Source organism: Mastacembelus armatus, chromosome 5 (assembly GCF_900324485.2).
Source record: "Mastacembelus armatus chromosome 5, fMasArm1.2, whole genome shotgun sequence".
NCBI classification, from domain to species: Eukaryota; Metazoa; Chordata; class Actinopteri; order Synbranchiformes; family Mastacembelidae; genus Mastacembelus; species Mastacembelus armatus.
In genome coordinates this window covers 12563838-12577646 of record NC_046637.1, presented here as the reverse complement: position 1 = coordinate 12577646, position 13809 = coordinate 12563838, and the positions used below count along the sequence as shown (strand labels likewise).

General features: G+C 39.6%; 1 protein-coding gene across 2 annotated transcripts; it reads right to left on the bottom strand.

Moving 5' to 3' along the window:
• Window positions 1-6780: 6780 nt before the first annotated feature.
• On the bottom strand, window positions 6781-13712 carry sxph (saxiphilin). Of its 2 annotated transcripts, none has more exons than XM_026306795.2 (17): window positions 13513-13712; window positions 12988-13151; window positions 12341-12440; window positions 12081-12257; window positions 11808-11970; window positions 11633-11697; window positions 10967-11124; window positions 10657-10843; window positions 10418-10566; window positions 10207-10297; window positions 9724-9798; window positions 9461-9643; window positions 9104-9251; window positions 8675-8757; window positions 8401-8585; window positions 7883-8063; window positions 6781-7785 (listed from the first exon to the last, which is right to left on the bottom strand). In XM_026306795.2, exons 1-17 carry the CDS (start codon window positions 13565-13567, stop codon window positions 7742-7744), a joined length of 2208 nt encoding a protein of 735 aa, XP_026162580.1. In that variant the 5' UTR covers window positions 13568-13712; the 3' UTR covers window positions 6781-7741. The 2 variants fall into 2 exon arrangements, with proteins under 2 accessions (XP_026162580.1, XP_026162581.1); XM_026306796.2 differs by having other exon boundaries at window positions 9751-9798.
• Between the last annotated feature and the right edge of the window lie 97 nt (window positions 13713-13809).

The following is a 13809-nucleotide window of genomic DNA, read 5'->3' as shown; positions in this document are numbered from 1 at the left end:
GAAAGGTTTCTGGATCATGACTAAGGATAGCCATAGATACCAAAATAAACGTTTCCTAAATAATTGAGATGTCAGATCTTGTTTATACATGAGCTTCTTTCTGGGAAGACTCATTCAAAGCATGTTATTGTGGTTTTAAACAACTTCCTTATACATTACTGTAAGGATTTAGGCATTGAAAAGAAAGTGAGGTCGATTTCAAATATAATAGTAAAGGCAAAGGCAAAGGCAAATTTATTTGTATAGCACCTTTCATACACTACGCAATTCAAAGTGCTTTACAAGGCATACAATTACATTAAAAGCATTAAAAGCATTGAAAGAGCATTTAAAAACAAAGACATTTAACATAAAATAAATTTAAATCAAGTAAAGTAAATTAAAATAAAACATAAAAGCACATTAAGAAAACAAAGATAACAATTATTCGAAGGCAGCAGTAAACAACAGTGTTTTCAGTCCTGATTTGAATGAGCTGACAGTTGGAGCAGACCTCAGGTGTTCAGGAAGTTTGTTCCACAAGTGAGGAGCGTAGTGACTAAATGCTGCTTCACTTTGTTTGGTTCTGGTTCTGGGAACACACAATAGACCTGTCCCAGATGACCTGAGGGGTCTGGAAACCTCATAGGGAACCAATATATCTTGGATATATTTTGGTCCACAACCATTTAGTGCTTTATAAACTAGCAATAAAATTTTAAAATCTATCCTTTGACTAACGGGAAGCCAGTGTAGGGATCTGAGAACTGGTGTGATATGGTCCAGTTTCTTGGTGTTTGTAAGGACTCTGGCAGCAGCATTCTGGATTAGCTGCAGCTGCCTGATTGACTTTTTGCTAAGACCTGCGAACAAGCCGTTACAATAATCTAACCTACTGAAGATAAATGCGTGAACAAGTTTTTCTGCATCTTGTGTAGACAGAAAACCTTTTATTCTAGCAATGTTTTTCAGGTGGTAATAGGAAGATTTAGTGATGGATTTTATGTGGTTGTTAAAATTCAGGTCTGAGTCAATGATTACACCAAGGTTTCTGGCTTGATTTGTAGCTTTCAATGACATGGAGTCAAGGTGAGCAATGACCTTTGACCTTTCATTTTTGGGGCCAAAAACAATCACTTCTGTCTTGTCTGTATTAAGCTGGAGAAAATTCTGGCACATCCATTCTTTGACTTGATTAATACACTCACATAATGAAATTAGAGGACTATAATCATGAGATGATACTGATATATAAAGTTGGGTGTCATCTGCATAGGTATGGTAGTCAATGTTGTAGTATTCCATAATCTGAGCAAGGGGCAGCATGTAGATATTGAATAAGAGAGGACCAAGAATAGACCCCTGAGGAACCCCACATTTCATTTTTGTTCGCTCAGACTCATAGTTACCAAGTGAGACAAAATAGTCTCTATCTTGTAAGTAAGATTTTAGCCAATTTAACACTGAGCCCGTAACTCCCACCCAAGCTTCTAGTCTATGAAGCAGCACATCATGATCAACTGTGTCAAATGCAGCACTGAGATCCAGTAGTACTAAAACAGAGGTTTTGGACTCATCATTATTTAAATGTAAATCATTTAAAATTTTAATAAGTGCAGTCTCTGTGCTGTGGTGTGCGCGAAATCCAGACTGAAGTGCATTAAAAAGATTGTTTTGTACCATAAATCTGTGAATTTGTTGAAAAACTACTTTTTCAATTATTTTTCCCAGAAATGGAAGATTTGATATTGGCCTGTAGTTACTTACTGCTGAAGCATCTAGATTAGGCTTTTTAAGAAGAGGTTTTATAACAGCAGTTTTTAAGGCCTGGGGAAACTGCCCTGACTGAAGAGAACTATTGACAATCTGCAATACATCTGGAGCTAAGCTGTTAAAAACATTTTAAAAAAAATTTGTTGGTAAAATATCAAGGCAGCATGATGTAGATTTTAATTGTAGAAGCGTTTCTGCCAGAGCTCTGTGATCAAGGAGATCAAAATGTTCTAGATTCACTGGAGAACAAGGAGGCACAGGTGATATTGTCATGTTCCTAGGACTGCAGCTAGATATAGTTTGTGTTATCTTTAATATTTTGTCTGTGAAAAAGGCTGCAAAATCATTGCATGACTGTTTGGACAGTAGTTCAGAAGGAAAAGAGGGTGCTGGGTTTGTGAGTCTGTCTACAACAGAAAACAATGCGCGGGCATTATTGCTGTTTCTATTGATAACCTCTGAGAAAAATGATTGCCTTGCATTTTTTAGTTTTTGGTTATAGTGTTGAAGACTCTCTTTGTACAAGTCGAAATGAACCTGGAGTTTGGTTTTTCGCCACCTGCGTTCTGCTTGTCTGCATATTCTTTTCTGAATTTTAACCACTGTGGCTTTTCTCCAAGGTGACTTTGACTTTTTTCTTGCTGACAATACCTTGGTCCTAATTGGGGCAATGGAATCAATAACAGTCATAACTTTGGAACTGAAACTGCTTACAAGATCATCAACAGGGGCTGATGGCATGGTTGGTGATGATGTAAAAGCCTGAATGAATAATGCACAGCTCTTCTCGTTGATGTTCCGCTTTTTGACTACCTCTGTTTCACCTGTGTGCAAAACAGCAGGGGTGGTTGTTTTAAAAAAAACACAGTAATGATCAGAAAGAGCAACATCGGTCACCTCCACCTCAGAAATATTAAGACCTTTAGAAATTATTAGATCCAGTGTGTGTCCCTTGATGTGTGTTGGATCTGTTACATGCTGAGAAAGCCCAAAGTTGTCCAGGATGTTCAAGAGTTCATTTGCACTTGCATCATTGAGATTATCAACATGAATGTTAAAGTCACCCACTAAAACAATACAATCAAAATCAATGCATACAATAGATAGTAATTTAGCAAACTCATCAAAAAAAATGTGCATTGTACTTTGGGGGTCTATAAATAGTTACAAATGTTGCTCGACAGGAGGATTTGGTATGAATAGCAACATATTCAAAGGAGTCAAACTTTCCATATGATATGTTTTTGCATTTGAGGCTATCACTAAATAAAATAGCAACTCCACCTCCTTTCTTATGTATTCTTGTTTCACTCATAAAACTGAAATTTGGAGGGGTTGATTCAATAAGAACTGCAGCATTATTATCTTGTCCTAACCATGTTTCGGTTAAAAACATAAAATCAAGCTTGTGCTTAATAATAAAATCATTGATTAAAAATGATTTGCCTACCAAAGACCTGACATTTAAAAGAGCTAAATTTAGTGTGTTAAAAACATTGTTTTCCCCATGTTCTGGGACATACTGTGGTTGGCAAGGGATACATAAATTTGCAGAATGCATTGGGTAAATCTTATTTCTCTGTAGATTTACCAAACTTTTTCTGTTACCTATCAAAACTGGGATTGAAACAGCTATTTGCATATTGGGCCCCGGCTTTTCCTGGAGAGAGCCATGACTAACAGTATTGCAGCCTGGACCCAGCACATATCAGTTAGAGCTTACTGTGCTGTTATCAGGCTGTGGAGACAAAGAATGATTTTGGTGACGGCGTGGAGGAGGGGTTGGTGGATGCTGCAATTGTGATGATTGCAGCAGAGCTTGCTGAGGAATTGGTGGGGCATGCCGCTTTGAGGGACTTCTGGGGGTAAAAATGACACTGGGGGAGGAGGTCAGTTTGGGCCCAGTAGTGATGTGCTTCATTAGGTTGGCGAGGTTCTTGGTGATGGGGAATGGGATGCCCCGGGAAGATGGTGAACTAGGTAGGGTTTGCGGGGTTGTGGGAAGTGAATCCTCACAGGCAGTGTCTGCTAGTGGAGGGGGTGTGGCCTCCTCATCTTTGCTCTGACTTCTCTCCATGTTAGAGCATTCGGGGGGGAGTGTTGGCTTTGGATGTTTTGATATTTCTTCATTTTGTTTAGATTCCCGTATCTTGTCCTTGGCAGATTCCCGTCGTATCTTGTCCTTGGCAGAGGGAAGATTGTGGCGCAGGAAGAAAAATAGGTTGGAGGTGAAAGCTTTTACTCCTGATTTATTTAGAGACAATCCGTCTCCCTTAAAAAGATGCCTGCGATCCCAGAAATGGTTAAAATTATCAATAAAATGTATTGAGTGGACATCACATGCAGTTGAAAGCCATGTGTTCAGTGCTAGTAACCTGCTGAATTTCTCAGTTCCTCCTCTGATTGGTGGTAGAGGTCCACTGACAAAAACCTCCGCATTTAGAGACCTTACTGTGTTTAGCAGATTATTAAAGTCCTTTTTGAGGATTTCGGACTGCTGCTTCACAATATCATTTGCCCCTGTGTGTAGTACGAGGTTTTTCACAGTTGGGTTTTCTGCAACAATGCTCAGGATTTTGTCAGTAGTGTCAGAGACCATATCTTTTGGGAAATACAGCACTTTTGTGTTGTTACTGCACATCCGTCTCACATCTTTTATGGCCAAGTCGCCCACAATCAGAGTCTGAGGCCCTGTTAGCTTTCCTCTTAATTTTCTGTCTTCTGTTGAGTTTTCAGACCTTACCCCTCTCTGTGGATGTGGAGGATTGTCCAAGTGATCAGATGAAGATCCAGGGTCCTGCAGTAGTGGAGCGAATCTATTTTGTAGCTGTACAGTTAGTTTCTTAGGAGTTTTGTTGCTCCTTTTCCCTTTAGCTGTTATCCATGGCTGTGCTTTCCTCTGCACAGGAGTTGAGGAGGATGGTAACGCTGGCCAGCCTGTCGCATCACAGATTTCTGGGCGCTGAATTCTGCCTGTTGCTTGTCCTGGTTTAGTCTTTGGCTTTGCTCCGAGAGCGTTCCAGGGAGGACTGATACCAGTAGTTTTATTTACCCGGACACAACCCTCCTGTTGCTCGGTCTTGTTAGTGCTAGTTATCTGTATACTATTCAATTCAATTTTTTATTTGTATAGCGCCAAATCACAATACAAATCATCTCAAGGCACTTTACAAAAACTAAAACTAAAAACCCAACAATTCCCTTATGAGCAAGCACTTGGCGACAGTGGAGAGGAAAAAAACTCCCTTTAACGGAAGAAAAAAACCTCCAGCAGAACCGGGCTCAGTTTGGGCGGCCATCTGCCTCGACCGGTTGGGGTGAGTGGATAGAGCAGAGAGAAAAGAACAGCAACAATAAACAACAAATAGACACTGCAAGTTGGTGGGGCCAGTAACTGCACATCAGCGATAAACAGCTCCAGGACCAGGGACACCTGCAGAAGGTACAGAGAGAGAGAGAGAGAGAGAGAGGGAGGGAGAGAGCACAAACTAGGGGAGAGAGAGAGCACAAGGTTAGTAACATTCAATGGTGGAATATACATGAGGTCGGAGAGAAGGGGGAGGGGGGGGGCGGGTAGGGTAGGGGAGCTCAGTGCACCAATGGTCCTTGGGCAGTCTAGGCCTATAGCAGCATAACTAACTAAGGGATGGTTCAGGGTTGCCTGAAGCCAGCCCTAACTATATGCTTTGTCAAAGAGGAAGGTTTTAAGTCTAGCCTTAAAAGTACAGAGAGTGTCTGCCTCCTGAACCCAGGCTGAGAGCTGGTTCCACAGGAGAGGAGCTTGATAGCTAAAGGCTCTGCCTCCCATTCTGCTTTTGAGAACTCTGGGAACCACAAGTAGGCCTGCACTCTGAGAGCGAAGTGGTCTATTGGGATAATATGGTACTATGAGGTCTTTAAGGTATGAAGGAGCTTGATTATGAAGGGATTTGTATGTGAGAAGAAGGATTTTAAATTCTATTCTATATTTTACAGGGAGCCAATGAAGAGAAGCCAATATAGGAGAAATATGATCTCTCCTGCTAGTTCCTGTCAGGACTCTGGCTGCGGCATTCTGGATTAATTGGAGGCTTTTTATTAAGATATTAGGACATCCAGATAGTAATGAGTTACAGTAATCTAGCCTTGAGGAAACAAACGCATGGACTAGTTTTTCTGCATCATTTTGAGACAGGATGTTCCTAATTTTGGAAATGTTGCGCAGGTGAAAGAATGCAGTTCTAGAAATTTGTTTTATGTGTGAGTTAAAGGACATGTCCTGGTCAAAAATAACTCCAAGGTTTTTTACAGTAGTGCTGGAGGCCAGGGCTATGCCATCTAGAGTAGCTATAATTTTAGAAAAGTTATTTCTGAGATTTTTAGGCCCAAATATAATGACTTCTGTTTTCTCCGAGTTTAAAAGTAAAAAGTTACTGGTCATCCAAGCCTTTATGTCAGTTAGACAGGCTTGAAGTCTGGTTAACTGGTTTGTGTTAACAGGTTTAATAGATTGATATAACTGAGTGTCATCCGCATAGCAGTGGTAATTAATAGAGTGCTTCCTAATGATATATCCTAAAGGAAGCATGTACAGGGTGAACAGAATCGGTCCTAGCACAGAACCTTGTGGAACTCCATAACTAACTTTTGTTCGTGTGGAAGGTTCATCATGGACATGAACAAACTGGAATCTGTCCGATAAATAGGATTGGAACCACTTTAACGCTGTTCCTCTGATACCAATCACATGCTCCAGTCTCTGTAATAAGATGTTATGGTCAATGGTGTCGAATGCTGCACTAAGGTCTAGGAGGACAAGTATCGAAACAAGCTACTAGCATGCTCTTGTCTGCTACTATGGTAGAGTGGTAGAGTAGTGTCCTCTTTCCCAGATAGTCCATTTATCTCCACGTACATCTCTAACCTTTGCACTTTAGTTTCCAGCATAGTGATTTTCTGTAGGAGTTTGCTGTGATCGTCCTCAGGGAAGGGAGGCATGGTCATCGGAGGTTGATCAAAAATAAAATAAAAAATAAAAAATAATAATAGTAACATAATAGTAGTTTTTATTTATCATTTAACTTCATACAAAGTGCAGTAAACAACAAAAAACTACATCCAATCAGTGTTTTGTCTCTCCAGCCTCTAAAACATCATTAGTTCTCCTCAGTGGACTTCAAGGTATGTTGCATGAAGTCTGGTCCAAAATGATCAATACTGTGGATTTAGTCTGTCACAGTGTCTTTTGTCTTTTCATACAATTCCAGACTGACTCCACAATGCTGTGATAAGGGGCCTTCTGTTGCGGGACTCCTTGTTGTAGCTGATAATAGTCCTTAAGGACTAAGCTCTTATGCTTTGGGACTGTTCAAACACCTCCGTCATCTATTGCATACTGGATAAGAATCTACACATTTACAGCCTAAAACTTTTATATTGTACTGCACTGTATATATTACAATTCTACTCCATCGAAACATTTATGAACATATAGGGTAAAATAACTGCCCTGGATAAACAGTTAAGAAGTTAGATGAAACCGAGATACATTTACACATGAATATATTTTCCCATTCTACAGAAATTTATATCACATCTGTTGCAGGATTCCTTGTGTGTTTATTCACCTCTGCGTAGTAAGACAGTAATTACAGTGCTAAATGTTATCTCAGGTATTACGTGTGAGATTTTGCTGAGATACTGTTAAATATTTATTTTTAAGCTTGAAAATGATTTGTGTCTTTGAAAGAGACAGGTTATAAACAGTTCGTCAGTTTGAGTTATAATGGCATCTGCAAGTTGCAAGAGTGAAAGTAAAAGTAATGACTGATGAAAAATGTTCGAATTGTTGGCAGGTTCCACGTAATCTCAACTCTTGTTGTGCCTAACCATTCATTCAACAGTTTTTGTGTGAACATCATGATACCAGAGATGGTTTGCAGTCTTCAGAAACAAATATATGGCCGAAAGGTTGAACCACATGAAAACGGTGTTTCATTCTGTGTGTCCATTAGAAAATGCTGCACACATCCTGGTTGCAAAACTCTAAGATATCTGTTGTGAGGAAAGGTATCATTATGAGAAAGATTAATCTTTTTAATTTTTATTATTGAGATATATGACAGGTCTGTGTGCATGATTCTGGTCATACCTGAATGTGTGCAGTTGAAGACAGTTTCTGCCTGAGTGTAAAACTCCTCCCCGAGGATGGAACGGTAGTCCATGTGGCTTGTGTGAACCAAACACTGTGTTGCGTCTTTAAATAGCAGATCACTTTCTCCATATTGCTGAGACTCGAAGAGCTTGAATTCTGTGTTTACTGCCAAAGTTTCCTATAATGAAAAAAATACTTTAAATGTAATTCAATTAAATTCAGTTTTATTTGTATAGCCTCAAATAATACAATATAATACATAATACAATCAAATTAAGGCACTTTACAAAAAATGAAAAAAAAAAAAAAACGAAACAAAAAATGTAGATTTGTAGCCTTGTTTACTTATTGTAAACTTAATTACATTATTTTACTTTTATGGTCAACATTTCAGAAATTTGTCTTTTTGACTACATGAAATGTTTTGTTGAAATAAATTTTTATCTATGAAATTGTAATGAGAAATAAACCTGTCCTATAAATCTGTCAGACATAGAAAGTTTTGAAAAAACTACCTGTGACTTCATGAGGAAGTCGTACACTCGTGCGGTGAGCACTGGTCGTGTCATGATGGTGTTCGGAGGGATGACCCCAAGGTTACACCTCTCCCACTCTGACAATGGGACCCGACGACCATCACCGCACAGCAATTCAAAATCTGATGGTGTCCACCCGTTTGCCCAACCAGTGGAGCTCAAACCTGAAGTACAACATATCAAAAGCGTATTGTAAAATTAATAAACGTGTATCTGATGAGTTCAAGTCAAAACTTTATCTTGAATATCTCACTGAGGATGTTCGCCTGAAGGTTGTGCTGCTCAAGAAAGGCAACATCTCCATAGCTTTTCCCACTGGGATCTCCTACCAGACACCTGTGAATAATAAAAAAAATATTTGAGGGTCAGTTCTTAGAAATTAGGCCTAGCTCTAGCAGCAGCAACACAGTCTTGTTTGTTTGCCCCATGTTTGAGATATTCATATAAAAATGAAGCTTATATAGGAAATGTGCCAAATAACCAGAAACATAAGTCACAATGTTGTTCTGTAATTGTGTTTGCTAAAAGTTCAATACATTAACTTAAAATATTATTTCTTTTAACTATGATAAAACAGGAGCTGTGGTAATGATGCTGAAGTTAATGAAGAAAATATGCTATTTGTAATTTCATTGAACCATCATAGATGAATAGGAAACTGTGGTTAAGCCACCGCTCACACCTTAAAGCCCCCATGTTGCCATAGTAACGCTCATTGTGGTTGTCAGCACAGCGTTTGGTTGACGCCTCCTCGTTGCCTCCCATACACACTTTACAGAGATTCCCCTGAGAGCCAGGCAGACAGCCTTTCCAAAACACCTGGCTGTACACTAAGAAAACAAAAACGCTATACAGTAGTTAGAGGGTTAATGCAATGGTGAATAAAATTCACAGTGCCAATAAGACAAGAAATCAGGAGTAAGGTGTACACTGAGAGACACCGGTGTAACCATTATAATCAGTGTAGGTATTAAGTTGAATAAGTGGGTAAGTTCAAACTTTTTATGCAGGAATCTGAATGAATGGTTTGGAACAGTACCATGGTTTGGATCACAGGGGGAGCTGCTGTTATGCTCCAGGCTTAACGTGTGTCTGTATGGCAGTAGCCAGCCTGCAGGGCTGAACATGTGGCTGTGACAGGAGCGACGCCCTCCAAGTTTCCCGAGGAATACGTTTCTGCTGGAGCGCTTTGCCACGGCCACACCCACCACTGAGGGCAACACTGAGGAGAGAGGTGGTTTTAATTTAGCGACACTAATCACATCAGCTTCCAAGAATATTGCAAGCTGGTTATGTACTGACGTGTGTTTTTTGTTCTGTTCATTTTACCGTCAGTCTCTAAGTGGGTTGATCCTTCAGCAGGTACACATTTTCCACCTGGAAAAAAACCAAGACAACACAGCGTAATACAAACTAGGACTACAGCTAACAATTACTTTCCTTATCAATTACTCACTGAGTTTCCAAAAAGTCCCAGAAACAATCCATTTATGAGTACATTTTCATGCTTGTATCACAGTTTTGACTCTTACACTGGTTCACTGGGGGTTTCAGGATATGGGGTTTATATGGAGAAAAACCTGGTAGTTCATATCCCTGCTTACGTCATAATGTTATCCAGATTTCTAAACATCTTAGTGCAGGTGTTTTGTCAGCAACACATTTCTGTACTGAGTTACCTCAACAGCTAAGAATGAACACTATTTGGTTTCTGCCTGAGCACAGCTGCATTTACCACTGCATGAAACTTATGCATGGTTTTGAGGATGAAGAATGTGTTCTTACCATAATATTCTGTTACTACAGGGGCAAGACCACATTTCCCTGCGATGAATGAGTGAGTTGCATCCAGTGAAACAGCATCCACCTCATCCCTCTGTAGTAAAACGCACCAGTTAATGTTGAGATTGGAGTTGGTACAATACAGCTGGTTGGATTTTGTATAGTATAGTCATTCAGTGCAATATTTTCATATTTTGCCCTTTATATGACCTACCTTAATTTTTTTGATACAGTCACGCATTGAGACTGCGCTAACACACACCAGAGGGTCTGATTTGATACTGAGAGCCCACTGCTCACATTTCTTCTGCTCTGCAGAGCTGATGCAGCACCACCGCACAACACTGTCCTCGAGTGAACTTCCTGCACACATACAGGTTTAATAACGGCATTAACTCACTGTCTGTTTTAAATATTAAAATTAACAACCACACATTCAGTAAGGATAACCACCTTCATGTCCAAGACCTTTGAGGAGGGTCACATAATCCAGACCCAGCACTTGAATGATGTCTATGCCATCTGGAAGGACAGCTAGTTTATCTGTCACATCTTTGAAGAGAAGATTGTTTTCCCCAAAAGTCGATGAGTTGAAGAGTTGGAAGCGCTGCCTCTCTCTTCCTTGTTTACCAAACATGGTCTAAAGAATCATGAAGAATAAGGAGGAATATTGATTAATAAGAAAAAGGGATAAAGGTATAGCTATGGATATGGAACAGAGAAACAAAAATTGAAAACTTGAAACACTGAAAAAATAGTTTACCTGTGTGGTTGCTAGGAATTTGCGGGCAACCTTGCGAAAGTTAGACCTGGTGACCGTACCACCTCCTGGACCACGTCCCAGATTACAGCTTCTGTAGTGGCTGAGAGGAGCCTGTGTCCCATCAGTACACAGCAGCCTGAAGTCATCGATCTCACTGTCTGAGAGGAAAGAGAAAATAAAAAAGGGGTGGAAAAGCAAATAATGATAGTTGTTTAAAAAAAAAGAGGTACTTAGGTTCAGCAGAATATTGTGTAAATTCAACATTTGTGGGTGTCAACATTTGATAATATAGTCCAAATGTATTGTATTGAACTAATTTTGAACTGGATGATATGTTATGTACTAATATATTGATTATATAAAGGTGTCCATTGTTAAAATAATGTTTGCATGGACATAGCTCTCCTGAAATTCGGTGTTAAGTTTTGAGTCTGTCGTTTTTCAGTCGGCTTGATGAGTTCTGCATTAACCACTTGGAGTGGCAGAACATGATTTCACAGGAAATTCAAAGAGAGCGATGTGTGGAACAATTTGCTCTGGCTGGTCTGAAAGAGGGAACATTGGATGCATAGGATGTAAAAATGCTGTACCAAAGGTTTTAACTGTAACAAAATTAAGGACTAGTAAGATACTACTGAAGTAGATCCATTGCAAAATATAGTTTACCTTCAATACTTGCAAGAACTAAATGGTCCACAAATGCAACATCCCCTGTCCCACTTCTAAGACATCTGTGACAGAGTTACCAGGAAAAAGTCATTGTGTGTCATGTGACATGTTTGAAATACAGTATACACGCTTTTCTGATTCAAGAGCTTGTAGGTATTTTGTTAAGCCTGACCTGAGGGCTCCGTGGCTGTTGTAGAAAGGCTCGCTGTGGGATGTTTCGCAGTGGTAATTCTTTTGCCGAATGTAAGACTTCTGGCCTTGACACAGAGCGCACAGAGAAGGTGCCATGGCAGAAGCTCCAGGAACACAGCTGGCACTGAAAAAGGTACTGACATCTGCTTCAGAAGAGGAACATAAGTCAAGGTGGAGAAAACAAAAGGAAAAAAAGAGCACACCTCCATGTTGTACTGTTTTCACTTGTGCCTGCTGGTAATATCCTCATTACCCTGACTAAGTGGCTGCTCCTTTGACCAGCTCAAGTAGTTTCTGGACAACAGGAAGCCGAGTGGAAGGCTCCATCCAGCTGTCCATCGAACACCACTGTGACAACTCCTGTGGCCCTGCAGGGATCGTATGTCCAGGCTGCTGTTTCTCACCACAGCCACAGACAGCAGGCAGCCCCCTGCAACGCAGACACAGACAAACATATACAGGCAGGTATACTGACCCAGGCACTATAGTGCTGAAATGTAAAAGTATACCTACCGTCACTGTATATCTCCTTGGCAATAGGAACTAGGCCGAATTGCTTCACAGCAGAATAAAGTTCTCCTGCATCTAACGTCACTATATCAGCACGGTTTCCCTGAAACAAAGAATAATAACTCAAAGCAGACCATTTGGTGATGTTCTGTCAGAGGTCATATGCTTTCAGAGTTCATTCATTATACATTTGTGTGGTTGCAGCATTGATTTAAAATATTTTATGTTTAAATGTACTGTACTACTAACATGAAAATCCTTTAAAATCTGGATTGTGTTTGGTGGGATTTCCTTTCGAGGCCTCCAAATTCAAAACCTGGGTAGCAGGTCCCAAGAGCAAAGATTCTTTGCATTTTGAAATAACAGTCAAAAAACTGTACTATGGGAAAAATACTCAATACCTCCTGGACGTTTCCCTTCTCCTTAAAAGGCAAATGACAGCTACATATCAAAGTGTTGGTTTTAACAAAAGTTAGAGTTCTTTAATTGTACTGATCCACACTGATATTCAACAAACTTTGAAAATTAAGAATTTAACTCTGCAGCTTCCTTCACTTTGCCATTAATTTCAGTAGTCCCTAGCTCTGTTATTTGCTACAATGACTTCAGCTAACTTTATGATGTTAAATCTAAGATGAAAGATGGCTCACCCTGATCCTATCGATGCAGTCGGTCGTGCTGGATGCTCGTATGCATGAGAGTCTGGCAAAAGCTGCCACAGCAGCTTGAGGCAGCACTGAGACCAGAGCTTTAGCTAGTTCTGCACACTTCCTTTGTTCAGGATCTGACACTGTGCACCACCGCATCTTCTTAGCTGCCATGCAAAAAATCATTTATATAATCAACCCATGAGAGCCAGACACAAAAGTAAAATCATCTGGTGCTGATTTTTGGTATTTGTCAGCTTGACACATATCTGTGTTTAAAAATTTCTGAGCATTTGTTAATCAATATTAACAAACCATGAAATAATTTTATGTTGTTAATGTAAATTTTTTTTAACAGTGCTCTGAAAAGCACAATTTTCTATAAAACAAAGACAATACTTTGCCAGCAACAATTGAATGTCAAAATCAACAAATCAAAAGAAAATCTAGAAAACATTCAAAAACCCAATGAGATTCAGTACAAGCATAAAAAAATAATTTACATAAACTAGTTCAATAACAACTTACCCCTGATACAGCAGACAAAGATGAAAAAGAGTAAAATAGAATAAACCCCTCGCATTGTGGTCTGTTGTAAATCAAAAATTCAGGGAGATCTGTGTTATACAGTCAGTAGAGTGCAACAGCTTTCTTTCTGTTAGACTGAAATATCAAATTTTCCTGCATAGATCTTCCAGAGTTTTAGAGGCACTGGTACTAATGGGGAAATAGAAAACCTATTGCGTAAGGGCAGCTCCCCTGAAAACACTAAAATCACTTTTTGTACACATATGGAAAATATTTAGCACCATCTGCCACAAGGAC